General features: G+C 66.4%; 2 protein-coding genes across 2 annotated transcripts; both read left to right on the forward strand.

The window, feature by feature from the left end:
• Positions 1-1,557: 1,557 nt before the first annotated feature.
• LOC134565325 (neurexin-2-beta-like) lies at positions 1,558-12,754 on the forward strand (the record flags this gene model as incomplete). The annotated part of the gene is made up of 6 exons (XM_063424846.1): positions 1,558-1,743; positions 3,643-3,814; positions 5,901-5,990; positions 7,976-8,295; positions 8,766-8,844; positions 11,951-12,754. Coding segments are annotated over 6 exons (1,581 nt in total), but the record flags the coding sequence as incomplete, so codon positions are not given.
• Positions 12,755-13,428: 674 nt separating this feature from the next.
• Positions 13,429-18,910, forward strand: FRMD8 (FERM domain containing 8). The gene is made up of 10 exons (XM_063424847.1): positions 13,429-13,590; positions 14,063-14,221; positions 14,923-15,024; positions 15,114-15,172; positions 15,271-15,437; positions 15,996-16,184; positions 17,025-17,148; positions 17,230-17,412; positions 18,084-18,288; positions 18,690-18,910. Exons 1-10 carry the CDS (start codon positions 13,533-13,535, stop codon positions 18,815-18,817), a joined length of 1,374 nt encoding a protein of 457 aa, XP_063280917.1. The 5' UTR covers positions 13,429-13,532; the 3' UTR covers positions 18,818-18,910.
• Positions 18,911-20,383: the final 1,473 nt, after the last annotated feature.

Genomic DNA, 20,383 nt, shown 5'->3' on the forward strand with positions numbered 1-20,383 from the left:
CTCACCTTTCTCTCATCCTCATCCTCCCCATCTCCATCAGCTCCGTGCTCTTCCTCACCCATGGGCACCACGATGAGCCTTCATCACCCTCAGCATCGTCACCTTCATCCTCCTCCTCCCCATGGCCCTTCCTCACCCACAGCCACCTCAGGGAGCCTTCATCACCCTGGTCTTCCTCATCAACCTTCTCCCTCCTTGTCCTTATGGGGACCCCAAAATCCTCCTCCTCCTCTTCCTCCTCCTCCTCTTCCTCAAGCCTCAGCCTCCCTCAACTTCCTCTTCGTGATGACAGGGACACAGATGGCCTTCCTCCCCCTCCTCCCCCCCTCCTCCTCCTCCTCCTCCTGCTCCTCCTCCTCCTCGTCTTCTTCCTCTTGCTCTTCCTCCTCGTCCTCCTCCTCTTTTCCTCTTCTTCCTCCTCCTCCTCCTCACCTGCCTTGGGAACCTGGGACAGCCTTCATCCTCCTCCTCTTCCTCCTCCTCCTGCTCACAGGCACCCAACCCCCTCCTCCTCCTCCTCCTCCCCCCCAGGAACTCCAGCCGGCCTTCCTCCTCCTTCTCCTCCTCCTCTTCCTCCTTCTCCTCCTGCTGCTTCTCACCCTCCTCCTCCTCCCCACCTGCTCGCGGGTGCTTCAGCCTGGCCTTCCTCCCCCTCCCCCTCCTCCTCCCTTGTCACCTCCTCTTCCTCCTCCTCCTCCTCCTCACTGCCTTGGGAACCTGGAGCAGCCTTCCTCCCCCTCTTCCTCTTCCTCTCCCTCCTTATCCTCCTTCTCCTTCTCACCTTCCTCCTCCTCCTCCTCCTCCAGGCGGGGTTTGGGGCTCAGGGCCGGGTTTGGGGGGGCCCTGCGGGGTCCTGTGCCCCCTCCGTGTGTCCTTGCACACGCGTGTGCCCGGCTGGGGGGCAGGGGTGTGTCACGAGTGTGCACCACGCGTCTGATCGGGTGGTTTGGGGGTGGTTTTGAGGTGGGTTTGGGGTTTTTTTGGGCTGTTTTGGGATTTTTTTTTGGGCTGTTTTGGGGGGTTTTGGCTGTTTTTTGGCTGGTTTTGGTGTGTTCTGGGTGTGTTCTGGGTGTGTTTGTGAGCACTGAGCCCTCGTGCAAGGCCAGATCCTCGTGCAAGACCCTGGGAGGGGTGAAGGGGGGGACACAAGAGGGACCCCCAGACATTGGGGGGGTCCTGACGGTCCCACAGCCCCTCCCCCAAATCCAGAGGTTCCCCCAAAAAATCTCCGGGGTCCCCCCAAGTGTTGGAGCCTCCCCCGTTCCTCAGGGTCCCCCTGGATGTCCTGGACCCCCCCAATTCAGGGGTCCCCCATAAATGTTGGTGTCCCCCCCCCCTCAGATTCCAGGTCACCCCCAAACTCCGGGGGTCCCACCAGGACCCCCCCAGGTGCCGCCCACTCCCCCAAATTCCAGGCTCCTCAAACTCTGCCTCCTGCCCCCCCAAAAACCCGCGACCCCCCCAAATCCAGAGGCCGCCCCCCAACCCTGAGCCCCCCTCTTTGCCCCTCACCCCCTCCTTTGCCCCCCTTGACCCCCCGTTTTTCTCTCCCCCCCCCCAGCGGGCACCACGTACATTTTCGGCAAGGGGGGGGCCCTGATCACCTACACGTGGCCCCCCAATGACCGGCCCAGCACCCGCGCCGACCGCCTGGCGCTGGGCTTCAGCACCCGGCAGCGCGACGCGGTGCTGCTGCGGGTGGAGAGCGCCGCGGGGCTCGGGGACTTCCTGCAGCTCCACATCGTAAGAGAGGGGAGAAAAGTGGGGTATGGGGGGCTGGGAGAGGCTGGGAGGGGCTGGGGGTTTATTTGGGTCTGGGGGTGCTGCTGCGGGTGGAGAGCGCCGCGGGGCTCGGGGACTTCCTGCAGCTCCACATCGTAAGAGAGGGGGGGGAAAATTGGGGTACGGGGGGCTGGGAGGGGCTGGGGGTTTATTTGGGTCTGGGGGTTTATTTGGGTCTGGGGGTGCTGCTGCGGGTGGAGAGCGCTGCTGGGCTTGGGGGCTTCCTGCAGCTCCACATCGTAAGAGAGGGGAGAAAAGTGGGGTATGGGGGGCTGGGAGGGCTGGAGATATGGGGGGGTCTGGGCGTACAAAGGGTCTGGGGGTTTATTTGGGTCTGGGGGTTTATTGGGGTCTGGGGGTGCTGCTGCGGGGTGGGGGCTCGGGGGCTTCCTGCAGCTCCACATCGTAAGGGAGGGGGAGAAAATTGGGGTACAGGGGGGGCTGGGAGGGGCTGGGGTTTTATTGGGGTCTGGGGGTACAAAGGGTCTGGGGGTTTATTTGGGTCTGGGGGTTTATTTGGGTCTGGGGGTGCTGCTGTGGGTGGAGAGCATGGACAGGCTCAGGGGCTTCCTGCAGCTCCACATCGTAAAGGGGGGGGTCTAAAAATTGGGGTACGGGGGGCTGGGAGGGGCTGGGAGGGGCTGGAAGGGGCTGGGGGTTTATTGGGGTCTGGGGGTGCTGCTGCAGGTGGGCACAAAATTGGGGTCTGGAGGGGTCCTGGGGCATTCTGGGGGGCTCCGGGGGTTCCTCAATTTGGTGACACCCTGAAGCTCTGCAGGAGGGGCACAAAATTGGGGTCTGGGGGGGTCTTGGGGGGGTCTAGGGGGCGCTCCGTGGGTTCCTGTCCAAATCCAGATTTGGGACCGTTTTCTGTAAGAGGAGCCAAAATCGGGGTGTGGGAGGTGGGGGGGTCATTCCTGGGCGGGGGGGGGAGGGGACAGTCACCCACCTGTGCCCCCCCCGTGCCCTCCCCCCGCAGGTGCAGGGGGCCATGGGGGTCCTGTTCAGAGCAGATTTGGGGCTGTTTCCTGTAAGAGGAGCCAAAATCGGGGTGTGGGAGTGGGGGATCATTCCCTGAGATGGGGACAGGGGACAGTCACCCACCTGTGCCCCCCATGCCCTCCCCCCGCAGGTGCAGGGGGCCGTGGGGGTCCTGTTCAGAGCCAGATTTGGGGCCGTTTTCTGTAAGAGGAGCCAAAATCGGGGTGCAGGGGGGGTCATACTTGGGGACAGGGGACAGTCACCCACCTGTGCCCCCCTGTGCCGTCCCCCCGCAGGTGCAGGGCGCCGTGGGGGTCCTGTTCAAAGTCAGTTTTTGGGCCATTTCCTGTAAGAGGAGCCAAAATCGGGGTGTGGGATCATTCCCTGAGATGGGGACAGGGGACAGTCACCCACCCTGTGCCCCCCGTGCCCTCCCCCCGCAGGTGCAGGGGGCCATGGGGGTCCTGTTCAGAGCCAGATTTGGGGCTGTTTCTTGTAAGAGGAGCCAAAATCGGGGTGCAGGGGGGGTGTCATTCCTGGGGACAGGGGACAGTCACCCACCTGTGCCCCCCGTGCCCTCCCCCCGCAGGTACAGGGGGCCATGGGGGTCCCTGTTCAGAGCCAGATTTGGGGCTGTTTCCTGTAAGAACAGCCAAAATCGGGGTGCGGGGGGGTCATTCTTGGGGACAGGGGACAGTCACCCACCTGTGCCCCCCGTGCCCTCCCCCCGCAGGTGCAGGGCGCCGTGGGGGTCCTGTTCAAAGTCAGTTTTTGGGCCATTTCCTGTAAGAGGAGCCAAAATCGGGGTGTGGGATCATTCCCTGAGATGGGGACAGGGGACAGTCACCCACCTGTGCCCCCCGTGCCGTCCCCCCGCAGGTGCAGGGCGCCGTGGGGGTCCTGTTCAACGTGGGCACCGAGGACATCGCGCTGGAGGAGCGGGGGGCGGCCGTCAGCGACGGGCGCTTCCACGTCGTGCGCTTCACGCGCAGCGGCGGCAACGCCACGCTCCAGGTGGACGGCGGCCCCCTGCACGAGCGCTACCCGCCAGGTACCCCCCCCGCCGCGCCCCGGGGCGCCCCCCCAGGGACCCCCAGAGACAAACCCACAACGGCCCCCCCTAGGGATGGACAGGGGCGGGTCCCACAGGGGTCCTGCAGAGCCCCCAGGGCTGTCACAGACCCCCCCCAGGTACCACCCAGGTACCCCCAGGGGTGTCACAGACCCCCTCAGGTACCCCTAGGGCTGTCACAGACCCCCTCAGGTACCACCCAGGTACCCTCAGGGGTGTCACAGACCCCCTCAGGTACCCCTCAGGTACCCCCAGGGCTGTCACAGACCCCCCAGGTGTTCCCCAGGTACCACTCGGGGCTCCCACAGACACCCAAGGGACACCCCAGGTGCTTGGGGACACCCCGAAGCCATCCCAGTGGCACCTTCAGACACCCCAGGGACACCCCAGGGACAGCCTGAAGCACCCCAGGGTGCTCAGGGACACCCCTATGGCAGCTGTAGGGACCCCAGGGACACCCCAGGGACACCCCAGGGACACCCCGAGGCACCCCAGGGTGCTCAGGGACACCCCCATGGCAGCTGTAGGGACCCCAGGGTGCCCCCGCAGCACCCACGGACACCCCAGAGCACCCAGAGCCCCCCTGTGGCACCGTGGGACACCCCGGGGTCACCCCCAGGTGCTCAGGGACACCCCAGGACACCCCAAAGGCACCTGTAGCCCCCCCCAGGCACTCCCAGCACCCACAGGGCCCCCCCTAACGAGGGCACTAATGAGACAGCGCTAACGAGGGGTCCCACGGCCACACCCGCCCCTCCCCCGCTAACCGGCCCCCCCTAAAGGCCACATAAACCCCCCAAGGGCCACCCCCACCCCCCGGTGACACCACGGCCGGCGCTGGGGACATCAGCAGGGGCGTCACGGCTGCGGGGACACCGCTGGTGACACCGGTGGTCCCACCGTGGTGGCACTGAAGGTGACACTGATGGTGACACCAATGGCCAGACCACAGTCCCATCTTGGTGATATTGATGGTGACACTGACGGGTGACACCAATGATGAGGCCACGGCCACACCAAGGCACCGGTGACACCGTGGACACACCGACGCCATGGTGACGGTGACACTCATGGGCTCACACCCCGGTGCCACTCACAGTGATACCGCCGTCCCACCATGGTGACATCAGTGGTGGCACCACGGTCCCATCACGGTGATGCTGATGGTGACACCGGTGGCAAGGTCATGATCCCACAGTGGTGACACCAAGAGTGCCACTAACGATGAGACCAAGGTCCCATCTTGGTGACATTGATGGTGACACCAATGGCAAGGCCACAGTCCCACAGTGGTGACACCAAGAGTGCCACTAACGGTGAGACCACAGTGCCATCATCTGATGGTGACACCAATGTCTTGGTGACATTGATGGTGACACCAATGGTGCCAATAATGATGAGACCACGGTCGCCACCATGGTGACACCGATGGTGACACCAATGGCAAGGCCACAGTCCCACTGTGGTGACACCAAGAGTGCCACTAACGGTGAGACCACGGTGCCATCATGGTAACATTGATGGTAACACCAATGATGCCACTAACAATGAGACCATGGTCCCTCCACAATGACACTGATGGTGGCACCAACACCAAGGCCACAGTCCCACCACGGTGACACCAATGATGCCACTGGGACCGTGGTGACACCACCGATGCCACTGAGACCACGGTCCCGCCACAGTGACACCGATGGTGGCACCAACACCAAGGCCATAGTCCCACCGTGGTGACACCACTGATGCCACTGAGACCGTGGTGACATCAATGATGCCACTGAGGCCATGGTGACACCACTGATGCCACTGAGACCATGGTCCCGCCACGGTGACGCTGATGGTGGCACCACCACCAAGGCCACAACCCCACCGTGGTGACACCACCGATGCCACTGAGACCACGGTCCCGCCATGGTGACGCCAATGGCGCCGCCCGCCGTGACCGCCGCCGTGACGCCACCGCCGCCACCCCTCTCGGCGCGGCGCTGCCACCGTGGCGCTGCCCACCGCCGGTGTCCCCGTGCCGTGCCCGTGTCCCCGTAACGCTCTTCTCCTCCCTCCGAAGGCAGCGGGGACAGCGAGCGGCTGGCGCTGGCGCGGCAGCGCATCCCCTTCCGCCTGGGGCGGGTGGTCGATGAGTGGCTGCTCGACAAAGGTAACGGCAGCGAGCGCCCCCCACACCTGGGCACCCCCCACACACACCTGGGCACCTCCCCTCAACACCTGGGCACCCCCCAAAAAACACCTGGGGGCCCCGCTGTGGGCGGCACCCGGAGATTTGGGGTCCCAGGTGTCTGGGACCTGTTTGGTTTGGGGAGTGTCCGGGACCCCTGACACCTGGAGGCTCCCACACCTGGGCACCGCCACACCTGGGCACCGCCACACCTGGGCACCCCGGGATGTGGGCACTCAGGTGTGTGGGACCCACCTGTTTGGGGTCCCCAGGTGTTCGGGGGTCCCGGCATTTCGGACCCCCTGTTTGGGGGTCGCGGCACCTGGGCCCCCCCAGGTGTGCAGGAGCCGCGTCCCGCAGGACCCCGTTGTCCAGGGACCCCCCCAGGTGTCCGGGGAGGGAGCGCAGGTGTTGGGGGAGGGGCCAGCCCCTGTCCCGCCCCCTCATTACCTGGTTAAAGGGATGCTAACGCACCTAACGGCCCCCCTAAACCGCGCTGAGCCCAGAGCCCCCCTAAAGCCGCATAAACCCGCTAAACCCCCCTAACCCCACCTGCCCAGGGGCTGCCCGGGGCCGGGGCTGCGCCAGGTGTGCACCGGACAGGTGTGCGCCAGGTGTGCACCACGGCTGGGGCGTGCACCAGGTGTGCGCCATGGCTGGGGCGTGCGCCAGGTGTGTGCCAGGTGTGCACCAGGTGTGCACCATGGCTGGGGCGTGCGCCAGGTGTGCACCAGGTGTGCACCATGGCTGGGGCGTGCGCCAGGTGTGCACCAGGTGTGCACCATGGCTGGAACATGCACCAGGTGTGCACCCATGGCTGGGGCGTGTGCCAGGTGTGCACTGGGCCAGGTGTGCACTGGGCCAGGTGTGTGAGCCAGGTGTGTGAGCCAGGTGTTTACCAGGGCCGGGTGTGCACAAGGGCAGGTGTGCACCAGGTGTCCGTGTACACAGGTGTGCACCAGGTGTCCGTGAGCACAGGTGTGCACCAGGTGTCCGTGTACACAGGTGTGCACCAGGTGTCCGTGTACACAGGTGTGCACCAGGTGTCCGTGGGCACAGGTGTGCACCAGGTGTCTGTGAGCACAGGTGTGCACCAGGCCAGGTGTGCACCACAGCAGGGGCTCACCAGGTGTTGTCCAGGTGTGCACAGGGCCAGGTGTGCGTGCGGAAGGCGCACAGGTGTGTCTGCCCTGCAGGCCCAGGTGTGCACAGGAGCCGCCCCAGCCTCGCACGCCCCGGCCCCGCCCAGGCAGGGCCCCGCCCCTCCCCCCCCCGCCCCACCTGACCCAAAATTGGCCGAATTGAGCCCGAGCGGAGCCGGGGGCCGGGGGGGGCGTTGGGGTCCCTTTAACTGCCGGGGGGGAGGGGGGTGGGGTGGAAGGGGTGTGGGGGGAGGGTGGGCAGTGTGGGGGTGCGAGGCACACCCAGGTGTGCCCCAGGTGTGCCCCAGGTGTGCCCCAGGTGTGCCCCAGGTGTGCCCCAGGTGTGAGGGTGGGGGATGGTGGCGGGGTGGGCGTGGCAGGGTGAGACAGGTGGGGCAGTGGGGGGGGTGTGCCAGGTGTGGGGATGAGGCCATGCCAGGTGTGCCAGGTGTGCCAGGTGTGCCAGGTGTGCAGCTGCCTTCTCCATCCATGACACTGTGTCAGGGTGAGCCAGGTGTGCAAGCCCCCCCCCATCCATGGGGGGAGGGTGTGAGTCTGGGGTGACAGTATTGGGGTAGTACAGGTGACACAGGTGACACAGGTGAGCTGGTGCCAGGTGTGCCAGGTGTGCCCCTCTCCCCCCAGGCCGCCAGCTGACCATCTTCAACAGCCAGGGGGATGTGTGTGGGTGAGGTGACAGTGCCAGGATGACAGTGTCAGGGTAGCACAGGTGACACAGGTGTGGCAGTACCAGGTGACACAGGTGACACAGGTGTGGCAGTACCAGGTGTGCCAGGTGTGCCAGGTGTGCCCATCTCCCCCCAGGCCGCCAGCTGACCATCTTCAACAGCCAGGCGCGTGTGCGGGTGGGGGGCCGGGACCGCGGCCGCCCCTTCCAGGGGCAGCTCTCGGGGCTCTACTACAACGGGCTGAAGCTGCTGGCGCTGGCGGCCGAGGGCCACCCCCGCGTGCGCCTCGAGGGGGACCTGCGGCTCGTGGGGGACCCCCCACCACCCCCCGCGCCCCCCGGCGCCACCCCCGCGCCCCCCGACATGGCCACCACCATCATGGAGACCACCACCACCATGGCCACGACCACCACCCGCCGCGGGCGCTCGCCCACCCTGCGCGACACCGTCGCCCAGGTAAGGAGGGGAGGGGGTTTGGGGGGTGAATTGGGGGGGAGGGGGGGTTTGGGGGTTTAATTTGGGGGGGAGGGCAGGTTTGGGGAGGGGGAGGTCACTGGGACAGGTAAATGGGGAGAGGGAAATTGAGGGGGGGGAATTGAGGGAGGGTCCTCCCAAGGGGGGGGGTGTGGGGGGAGGGGGGGGTAAAAGGGGGGAGGGTCTGCAGGGAGTTTGGGGGGTCCCAAGGGGGGGGGATGGGGGGGAGGGGCAGTTTGGGGGCTGAGAGGGGCCGCCCCCAACACCTGGGTGAGCTCAGGTGAGCCCTGAGCCCCCTCCCCAACACCTGGGTGTGCTCAGGTGAGCCCTGAGCCCCCTCCCCAACACCTGGGTGCGCTCAGGTGAGCCCTGAGCCCCCTGCCGGGCACTGGGGGGGTCTCTGGGGGGTTTGGGGGTCCCCAGGCCCCCGCTGACCCCCCCGTGCCCCCCAGAACACGGACGATCTGCTGGTGGCCTCGGCCGAGTGTCCGAGCGATGACGAGGACCTGGAGGAGTGTGAGCCGGGCACAGGTGGGTGCCGCTCCGGGGCCCCGGGCACGCGCGTGTGGCACGGCCCGGCACGCGTGTGGCACGGCCTCCAACACGCGTGCGACACGGCCCGGCACGCGTGTGGCACGGCCGCGGAGCCCGGGGCTCTTCCCCACCTCCCGCACAGGTGTGGGGGTGTGCACACGCACAGGTGCGGGGGGCCGGGGGCGTTGCACACGCGTGTGAGCAGGGAAGGTGCCAGGCTGCTCATGGCACGGGGACATGCGGGTACGGGAGCTGCTCACACACCTGGACAGGTGTGCGCACACCTGAACTAGTCACACACACCTGGACAGGTGTGCACACACAGGTGTGGACACACACACACACCCCTGGACAGGTGTGCGCACACCTGAACTGGTCACACACACCTGGACAGGTGTGCACACACAGGTGTGGACACACACATACACACACCCCTGGACAGGTGTGCACACATCTGAACTGGTCACACACACCTGGACAAGTGTGCACACACACACCCCTACACACACACACCTGGACAGGTGTGTGCACACCTGAACTAGTCACACACACCTGGACAGGTGTGCACACACAGACACCTGGACAGATGCACACACCTGAACTGTTCACACACACCTTGACAGGTTCACACACCTGAACTCTTCACACACACCTGGACAGGAGCTGCTCACACACACACAGACACAGGTGTGCACACACACCTGAACTCACACACACACTCACACCTGTCCCTCAAATGCAGCACCCCCCGCACCCCCAGGTGTCCCCCGTTTGCACACCCAGGTGCCCCCCCTTGCACACCCAGGTGCCCCCCCTTGCACACGCGCTCCCACCTGTGGCCCCGCCCTTCACCTGTGGCCCCGCCCCCACCTGCACAGGTGTTCCCGCCCATTCTGAGCACACACCTGAGCCCGGGGGCTGTGCAAGCCCCGCCCCCACCCCCCGCTTCCCCTGACGGACGGACACTCGGACACTCGGACACTCGGACACTCGGACGGGCAGGGAAGACACCCCGGGGTGGGGTCACCCCGTGTGACACCGTCACACCTGTGCTGCTGCTGGGACCTCAGTGAGGACCCCCCCCCACCCCCAGTGTCACCCCGGGTGTCACCTGGACACCCCCCGGACACCTGGGGCCTCACCTAGCACCCACAGCTGTCACCTGGACACCCCGGAGTGTCCCACCCCAGCACCCACAGGTGTCCCCCCGGACACCTGGGTGACCCCCCACAGGTGTCCCCAGGACACTGCGGTCCCCCAAGACCCCACTTGTGGGGGAGGGGCGGGGGACAGACAGACGGACAATGGACGGACAGTGGTGGACATTGGTGGACAGTGGTGGACAATGGACTCTGGATGGAGGACGGACGGACGGACACACGGACAGACGGTTGGATGCCTGTGGGGTGTCTGGATGTGAGGAGGGGATGGACACACAGGTGTGAGGATGGACGGACGCGTGGGTGGATTTCGGGATGGACAGACGGACACAAGGTGAAGGGGCGGATCCATGGAGAGGTGGAGAGATGGATGGACAGACGGACGGACGGATGGGTGGATGGGCTCAGGAATGGATGGATGGATGGATGGATGGATGGATGGATGGATGGATGGATGGATGGATGATGGATGGATGGATGGATGGATGGATGGATGGACGGATGATGGATGGATGGATGGATGGATGGATGGATGGAGGGATGGATGGACAGATGGACGGATGATGGACAGATGGATGGATGGACAGATGGACGGATGGATGACAGATGGATGGACAGACAGACGGACGGATGGATGGATGGATTTAAGGCTGGCAGGATGGACACAGGGATGGCCAGCTGTAGGGATAAGCAGAGGGATGGACGGACGGACAGACGGATGGATCAGTGAACGCACGGATTCAGGGATGGATGGAACCAGAGACAGACGGACACATGGATCGGGGTTGGATGGACACAGCTGGATTGAGGGATGGCTGGATGGACTCAAGGATGGATGGACGGATGGATGGATGGATGGATGGATGGATTCGAGGATCCATGGGTGGATTTAGGGATGGACAGATGATTCAAGGATGGATGGACGGACAAACGGATGGAGGGATGGATGGACGGATGGATGGATGGATGGGTGGACGGACAGATGGATGGATGGAGGGATTCATGGATGGATTCAGGGATCCATGGATGGATTTAGGGATGGACAGATGGAGGGATGGATGGATGGATGGATTCAAGGATGGATGGATGGACAGATGGACGGACGGATGGATGGATGGATTCAAGGATGGATGGATGGACAGATGGACGGACGGATGGATGGATGGATGGATGGATGGATGGATGGATGGATGGATGGATGGATGGATGGATGGATGGATGGATGGATGGAGGGATTCATGGATGGATTCAAGGATCCATGGATGGATTTAGAGATGCACAGATGATTCATGGATGGATGGACAGATGGATGGAGTCAAGGATGGATGGACAGATGGACAGATGGATGGATGGATTCAAGGATGGATGGATGGATGGATGGACGGATGGACAGATGGATTCATGGATGGATGGGTGGATGGATGGATGGATGGATGGACGGATGGCTCCAAGGCTGATGGCCAGTGGCCGGTGGCTGATGGCCGGGGGCCGGTGGTGGCCGGCGGTGGCCGGGGCCGGCCGGGGCCGGGCGCTGGCGCCGCAGGGGTGGCCGCGGCACCTTCTCACCGAGTGTCTCTTCTCTTCTTTTCTTTTTGTTCTTTTTTTCTCTTTTTTCTCTTTCTCTCGTTTTTTGTGTGCTTTCCCTTCCTTCCTGCAATTTCTTTTTCCTCCACGCTAAAATCACCCGGCCCCATCCCGCGATGTAAGTTGACGGCAGCGCCGCGGTTTGCTCTTAAAAAAAAAAAAAACAAAAAAAACGAGGAGAAAAAAAAAAAAAAAAAAGTAGCGGAATTAGCTAAAAATGCAGAGAAAAAAAAAAAAAGTAACCTAGAGCGGAGCTGGCGCGGAGGCGGCCGGAGGCGGCGGGGGGGGGTCGGGGGGCGCAGCGGGGCGCGGCGGCGGGGGCTGACGGGGGTCTCCCCGTCCCGTTTCTGTCTCCGCAGGCGGGGAGCTGGTGCTGCCGGCGTCCCCGGGCCCCCCCGCGCCCCCCGCCGCCCCCCGCGCCCCCCCGGGCTGCGGCCCCGACTGCGACGAGCCCTCGGGCTTCGCCTCGGGGGAGGCGGCGGACCCCGACCCCGACCCCGGCCACGCTCCCGGCCCCGAGCAGCCGCCGGCCGACGACGAGGACTTCGCGGGGCTGGGGGGCGGGGGGAGCCCCGAGGCCGCCGCCCCCCCGGCGGCCACGGCCGCGCCCCGCGGCGCCGGGACCGAGCCCACGGTGGCGGGCGCGGCTCCTCCCGGGCTGGTGCCGGCGGGCGAGCGGCACCCGCGGGAGGGCGCGGGCGGGGGGCGGCGCGGGGGGGGCTCGGCTCCTCCCGTGACCCGGCGCCCCCCCGTGCCCCCCACAGCCGCGCCCGGAGCGGTGGAGGTGGTGCGGGAGGCGGGCGGCACCACCGGCATGGTGGTGGGCATCGTGGCGGCCGCCGCGCTCTGCATCCTCATCCTCCTCTACGCCATGTACAAGTACCGCAACCGCGACGAGGGCTCCTACCAGGTGGACCAGAGCCGCCACTACATCGGGGCCGCCCCCGCCGCGCCCGGGGGGGGCCCGGGAGGGGCTCCCGGAGCCGCGTCCCCGACCCCGCCCGCCGGGACCCCCAAGGAGAAAGCGGCGCCCGCGCCCCCCAAAGCGCCGGGCAAAGCGCGGCGCAACAAGGACAAGGAGTATTACGTGTGAGGGGGGGGTCTCCGCGCGTGTCCCTCGACCCCCCCCCCCGCCGCCGCTCGCCGCCACCCCCCCCACACCGGGGGGATGTCACCTGCCCGCCCCGCCCCCCCCCCCGGACCCCGCCGCCGCCGCGGGGGCGCCTCTGTGGTTTCTCTGTGTGTGTGTGTCCCCCCCAAACCCGCCGCGGGAACGGGGGGCGGCGCGCGGGGGGGGGCGCGGGGGGCGTGCGGGACCCCCCCTCTCCCGAGAGGGGCGCGGGAATCCCCCTCCCCCCCTCCAATCGCCCCCCCCTCCCGACCTCGGATCGGTTTTTTACCGCCCCCCCCCCTCCCCTCTCGCCCCCTCCCCGGGTATTTCTTTGGGTTTATTTTTTAATTTCGAGAGCCCCGATTGGCGTCGGGACCCCCCGGGGTCCTGCCGGGACCCCCCAAAAGCGCCCCCGAATCCCTCCGAGCCCCCCCGGGCCGCCCCCCCGCCGCGCACAGAGGAATACACGGTTCTATACTTCGTACAGCGGCTCCGCCTCTTTCTGCACCCCCGGGACACCCCCGGGACCCCCGAGACCCCCCGGGATCCGCCGGGACCCCCCGACCTCCCCCCGGGACCCCCCGGTACCCCCCCGGGACCCCCCGACCTCCCCCCGGGGCGATCCCAGCCCTCCCCTCCGCCAGGGGGCGCCTCCTCCCGGCCCCGCCCTCGCAATGACGTCACCCCGGAGGCCCCGCCCCCTCCGCCCACCCGTGGCGCTTCCGCCCCGCGCGCGGGAGCGGCGCGAGGAGCGCGCGGAGCCGTGACCCCGCGGTGACCCCACGGTGACCCCGCGGTGACCCCGCGGTGACCCCACGGTGACCCCGGTCATGGACGGGGAAGGGGAGGGGGAGGGGGAGGGCGCGTCCGCCCCGCCGGGCGCTGCCGGTAAGGGGGCGGGGCCACGGGAAGGAGCGGGGCCGCGGGTCCGGGTGTGGGCGTGGCCGTGGGACCCCCGTGGGTGGGGGGCGTGGGGCGCTTTGGGGGCCGGGAGACCCCCAGGGGAGCGTGGGACCCTTTGGGGGGGTGGTCCGTGGGGGGGCGTGGCCGTGGGACCCCCGTGGGTCCTTGGGGTCTGTCCCTGAGTGGGTCCCGGGGGTGTTTCAGTCTGGGGGTGGGGCGGGGTGTCCCCGGGGGTCCCGGGGCAGGTTTGGGGGTCCCGAGTGGGGGGTTCCCTTGGTGGAGGGGGGTGTCTCACGCCCCCCGCCCCCCCAGCCCTGCTGTACCTGCCGGACGGGCTGTGATGGGGTGGCTGTGGGGGGTGGTTGTGGGGAGGTGTGTGGGGGTCCCGGGGTGTGTGTGGGGGTCCCGGGGGGTATGTGGGGGTCCCGGGGGGGTCTCACACCCCCGATCCCCCCAGCCCTGCTGTACCTGCCGGACGGGTCGGCGCTGCCGCTGCCGCTGGAGCCGCCCCCGGGCCCCACGGCCGCGGAGCTGCTGCGCCGCCTGCAGGGGGCGCTGCGCCTCCCGCCCGCCGCCGGCGACGCCCTCGCGCTGTGGCTGGGGTCGGAGCTGCTGGGTGAGGGGGGGACAGGGGACACTGGGGACATTGGGGGGACAGGGGGACATTGGGAGGGACCCGAGGAACACGGACATTGGGGGGACAGGGGGACATTGGGGGGACATTGGGGGGACAGGGGGACATTGAGAGGGTCACAGGTCCCGCTGTGGTTGGGGTCGGAGCTGCTGGGTGCGGGGGGGACTGGGGGCATTGGGGACATTAGGGGGACATTGGGTGGGACACGGGGAACATGGACATTGGGAACACATGGGGAGTTGGGGGGACAGGGGGACATTGTGGGGGACACAGGGAACAGGGATATTGGGGCGTCACAGCTCGCGCTGTGGTTGGGGTCAGAGTTTCTTGGTGAGAGGGGTTCAGGGGGACAGGGGAGGACATGGGGACACAGAAGGGACATGTGGGGACACGGGGTCGCAGCTCAGTTGTGATCGGAGCTGCTCAGTGAGGTGGGGACATCGGAGGGTGCCATGAGGGACAGCGAGACAGGAGGATCCCCCGGGGGGATGGGCTGGGGGGTCCGTGAGCCCCCGCGGGGTCCCCTTGGATCGGTGGGTCCCCGTGCCCGCGGGGTCCCCGTGGGTCGGTGGGTCCCCGTGCCCGCGGGGTCCCCGTGGGTCGGTGGGTCCCCGTGCCCGCGGGGGTCCCCTGGGTGGTCTCCGCGGGTCCCCGCGGCGGTGCCAGCCCTGTGTCCCCCCCAGAGGTGCAGCTGAAGCCGCGGCACCGACCCCTGCGCCTGGTCCGGCACTGGCCGGAGCTGCTGCTGCGCTTCAGCCTCGGCTCGCCCGCGGCCATCGCCCAAGGTGAGGGGCGGGGGGTCAGGGGGGTCCCCTCGGGGGCTGGAGGGTCCCCTCGAGGGTCCCCCGGCCCCACCGACCCCCTGCCCCCCCAGATGAGCCGTGTCTGCAGCTGCGCAGGAACGTGTTCTTCCCCAAGAGCCGCGAGCTGGAGGTGACGAGGGGGACACGGGGGACACTGGGGGGTGTGGGGTGGGGTCGCGGTGGTCGTGGGGTCTCTCCGGGTGACCTGGGGGTCTCTGCGGGTCTCAGCTGCAGGAGGAGGAGCTGCTGCGGTTGCTCTACGAGGAGGCGCGGGAGCAGCTGCAGGGGGGGCGCTTCCCCGTGGACCCCCCCGAGGCGGCCGAGCTGGGGGGGCTCAGCTGCCGCCTGCGCCTGGGGCCCTTCGAGCGCGGCCGGCACACGGAGCTCAGCCTGCGGTCAGCACCGGACCGTGCCCACGGGACCCCCTGCCCGGGGGACCCTTGCCCGCGGGACCCCCTGCCCATGGGACCCCTCCCCATGGGACCCCTGCCCATGGGACCCCTGCCCATGGGACCCCTGCCCGCGGGACCCTCACCCGCTGGACCCGTGCCCACGGGACCCGTGCCCAGGAGACCCCTGCCCAGGAGACCCCTGCCCGAAGGACACTCACCCGTGGGAACCCCAGGGACCCCTGCCCGCGGGACCCTCACCCATGGAAACCCCTGGGACCCCCTTTGCGACCCCACTCAAGACCACCCTGGGGCATCCCCCGTGATCCCCCTCTTGCGGCCACGCATGGGACCCTCTCACGCGACCACCCACGGGACCCCCTCCACCTGGGACCCCCACCCATGGGATACACCTGGGACCCACCCACAGGAACCCCTCCGGGACCGCTCCTCCCCACGGGACCCCCCATCCCCTGGGCACACGGTACCCCCTGACCCCCCTGTTCCCCCCGTGACCCCCCCGGTCCCCGTGTGTCCCCCCCGTGACGCCCCCGGTGTCCCCAGGCCGCTGCTGGGGGAGCTGCTGCCGCCGGGTCCTCCGGCCCGCTGGGGGGCGCTGTTCCGGCGCTCGCGCGAGCCGGGCCCCGCCCAGCGCCTGCTCGAGGCGTTCGCGCGTGCGCCGGGCCCCGAGGCGCCCCCTGCCGGATTGTACCGGGACTTCCTGCGCCGCTGCCACGCCCTGCCCGGCTACGGGTGAGGGGGGCGGGGGGAGCCCGTTAGAGACCCCCGGGACACCCCCGGTGGGACACTCCCAATGGGACACCCCAAATGGGACACCCCAATGGGACACCCCCCCTCTGACACCCCGAATGGGACACACCAAATGGGACACCCCAAATGGGACACCCCCAATGGGACACCCCCAATGGGAAACCCCCTCGGGATACCCCAATGGGACACACCAATGGGACACCCCAAATGGGACACCCCCCCTGTGACACCCCGAATGGAACACCCCCTAATGGGACACCCTAATGGGACACCCCCTATGGGACACCCCCCGGGATACCCCCAATGGGACACCCCCAATGGGACACCCCAATGGGACACCCCCCCGGGACACCCCAAATGGGACACTCCAATGGGACACCCCCCTGGGACACCCCCCCGGGACACCCCAAATGAGACACCCCCAATGGGACACCCCCACTGACGCCCCCAGACCCTCAGGGAACCCCACCAAGACTCCTCCCAGGGACCCCTCCAGACCCAAGGGACACCCCCAGGCACCACCCAGAAACCCCCAGATTGAGGGGGACCCCCCCAGATTGAGGGGGACCCCAAAAGAGCCCCCCGTGCACCCACCCTGCCCCCCAGAGACATTTAATGAGACCCACAGACCCCCAGGGACCTCTCCGAGGGACCCCCAGACCCACAGTGCCCCCCAGGACTCCTTCCAGACCCCCAAGTTCCTTGGTATCCACACCCCGAGGGACCCCCCCAAATCACCCCACGCTGCACCTGAGGACTCCTGGACTTTGGGGGAGCCCTGGGGTTTGGGGGTGACCCAGGTGTGTCCCACCCCCCCTCCAGGTGCGCCTTCTTCCCGGGAGCCATCGAGCGGCCCTCAGGGGGGCTGCTGGGCCGGGGGGGGCTGCGCCCCGTCAGCGTGGCCGTGGGGCTCGAGGGGGTCACCATCATCGACCCCCGCCAGAAGGTACTGGGGGGCTTTGGGGGGCTTTGGGGGGGCTGGGGGGGGTCAGGGGGGCACTGTGGGTGACACCCCCGTGTCCCCCAGCACGTGCTGCTGTCGCTGACGTACCCCGAGCTGTGCTGGGAGCTGGTGGGGGCCGTGGGGCAGGACGGGGACCCCGCGGGGCAGGACGGGGACCCCACAGAGCCCCCCCAGCTCTGGCTCGAGTTCGATGGGGAGCACGAGGGAGCCCCCGTGAACCGCCTGCTGCGCGTGTTCTCCCCACAGGTGCGGTGGGTGGGCGGGGGGCAGCGGGAGCACTCGGGGGGCACTCGAGGGGCACTCGGGGGCAGGGGGGTGTTGAAGGCACCGGGGGAGTTTTGGGGGGCTGTGCGGAGGTCAGTGAGGGGACAGTTTGGGAGCACTTGGGGGGTTCCCTGGGCTCGGTTTGGGGTCCCCTCAGGGGGTTGGTTTGGAGGCCCGTGGGGGTCAGTTTGGGAGTCCTGGGGGGTCCATTTGGGGGTCCCTGGAGGAGGGGAAAACTGGATAGGTGCCAGGGTATTGGTTTGGGTATCCCTGAGGTGGGCTTGGGGGTCCCTGGGGGGCGGTTCCGGAAGGGTTTGGGGGTCCTTGGGGGGGTCCCAGAGGGGTTTAGGGGGATCTCTGGGGGTGTCCTTTGGGGGTGTTTTGGGGGTCCTTGGTGGGGGTCCCAGAGAGGTTAGGGGAGTCTCTGGGGGTGTCCTTTGGGGGTGTTTTGGGGGTCCCTGGGGGGGGTTCCGGAGGGGTTTAGGGGGGTCTCTGGGGGTGTCCATGGGAGGGTCCCGGGGGTGTTTTGGGGGTCCTTGGTGGGGGTCCCAGAGGGGTTTAGGGGGGTCTCTGGGGGTGTCCATGGGAGGGTCCCGGGGGTGTTTTGGGGGTCCCGGGGGCTCTCGTGCCCCCCGCGCTGACAGCGCCCCCAGGCGGAGCTGATGAGCGCCCTCATCGAGTGCTGCATCGAGCTGGGCGGGGCGGCCCCGCCCCCCGAGGACCAGGCCACGCCCACGGGCGCCGCCGCGGCCACGCCCCCCGAGCCGGCCCGCGCGCAGGGCGCCCCCGTGCGGCGGCAGCAGAGCGTGACCCGGCCCCGCCTGCAGCGCCTGGCGACCATCGACTACGTGCGGGACGGTGCGACAGGCGACAGCGGCGACAGGGGACAGCGGGGACATGGGGGGCATGGGGGACAGCGGGGACATGGGCGACAGCGGGGACATGGGGGGCATGGGGACAGGAGGGACATGGGGACACACACATGGGGTGACCTCAGCATGGGGGCTGTTGGGGCCATGGCATCGGGGAGGGGGACACAGGAGCTTCCAGGGGACAAGGGGGACACTCATGGGGACATAGAGGGACAGGGACCTCGGGGGGGAATGTGACAAGCAGGGGACACGGGGTACAGGGTGGTCTGGAGGAACATGGAGCTGAGGGGACACGGGAGCCTGAGGGTGGTGAATTGGGACACCGGGGGTGGCACAGGGGACCCCGAGGCGTTTCCTGCCCTAAATCGCGCCCCGCTGTCCCCCCAGGGCAGGAGCTGCGGCGGGTGAAGCCCCCCCGGCGCTCGGTGTCCTTCTTCAGCCGGGGGGGGACCGGGGGCGGCTCCTACAGCCCCGTGGCGGGGGGCACAGGGGGGGCCGCGTCCGAGCAGGGCTGAGCCCCCCCAGACCCCTCCCAGTTCAGACTGGGAGCACTGGGAGCCCCCGAGATCTCCTCCTCTTTGTACTCACACCCCCCAATAAACTGCACTGCCCCCCCCTCCCCAGGCAGGGCTTGGTGGAATTTGGGGCCTTTTGGGGCAGACTGGGGCAGATTTGGGGCTAATCCAGAGCAGTTTGAGGCAGTTCGGAACCAGTTTGGGGATGATTCAGGGTGATTTGGGGCAGATCAAAGCTGAGTCCGGGTGGTTTGGAATTTACTTGGGGTGTTTGGGGTTAATTGGTGGCAGTTTTTGAGCTAATTTGGGATATTTGGGGTTCGATTTTGGATAATGCAGGGCATTTTCCAGCCAGTTCCTGGGGGTCTGAGGCCACTTTCAGTGGAGTTCGGACATTTTGGGGCCAGTTCTGGGGGGTTTGGGGCCAGTTCTGGGGGATTTGGGGCCAATTCTGGGGGGTTTGTGGCCAATTCTGCGGGGTTTGGGGCCAATTCTGGGGGATTTGGGGCCAGTTCTGGGGGATTTGGGACCAATTCTGGGGGGTTTGTGGCCAATTCTGGGGGGTTTGTGGCCAACGTAGCCAAATGGCGGCTCCACGTGACCGCGGCCATTTCGGGCTGCGGCCTCGGGGACACGCGTGTGTCACAAATGTCACGCGTGTGTCACAAATGTCACGCGTGTCACACGTGTCAGGGCTTCTGTGTTGAGGGGAGCCCCCCTCATTAGCACTAGCCAGATCTTTGGGGTAAATTCTGCCGATTTTGGGGCATCGCTCGTTGTCCATTTGGGGCCGTCACAAACCCACCCAGATTCCCCCTATTTCACTCTTTAACCCCTTTTCCCACTCAGCAGGGCTGCATTATACCAAAATATCACATTTTTCTACCCATAAACCCCACACGCCTCCGCTCTGCGGCAAAACCGCCTCAGTCCCCATTAACTTCATTTTCTTAAGGTGCTTTTTAGAAATTTAAGGAATTTTTTTTTAAGGGAGAACCGGTGAGAGTTTTGTGCTGTGGGAGGGGTCGGTGTTACTGAGGTTTAAAGAACACGGAGGAACTGCTCAGAAATCCAACACTTAGGAACTAAAAAAGGGAAGAAAATATAAGTATTTGACGGGGTAAAGAAATGTTTTGGAATAAATGTTTTGTGAGGGAAATCGTGAAGGACGCGGCCCCTCCCCCCCGGGGCTGCTCTGTGAGGAGGCGCCATTTTGGGGGGGGGCGGTCATGAATGAATAAAATGAGATTTTCTAAAGGGAATAAGGCATTTCTGAGGTAAAATTTGTCATTTCTGAGGTAAAATTTGTCATTTCTGAGGCGAATCGGACACTTCTTGAGGGAAATGAAGCTTTTTAAATACAAATCAGACATTTCTGAGGGAAGTAAGACATTGATGAGGTACGTAAGACATTTTCCAGACAATTAGGGCATTTCTGAAGCAAATCGGACACTTCTAGAGGGAAATCAAACATTTTTGAGACAAACCAGACGTCTCAGAGGGAAATGAGACTTTAATGAGGTAAAACCAGACGTTCCTGAGGGAAACCAGACATTTTCTGACGGA

The sequence above is a fragment of the Prinia subflava genome, unplaced genomic scaffold, assembly GCF_021018805.1.
Source record: "Prinia subflava isolate CZ2003 ecotype Zambia unplaced genomic scaffold, Cam_Psub_1.2 scaffold_208_NEW, whole genome shotgun sequence".
Classification (NCBI taxonomy): Eukaryota; Metazoa; Chordata; class Aves; order Passeriformes; family Cisticolidae; genus Prinia; species Prinia subflava.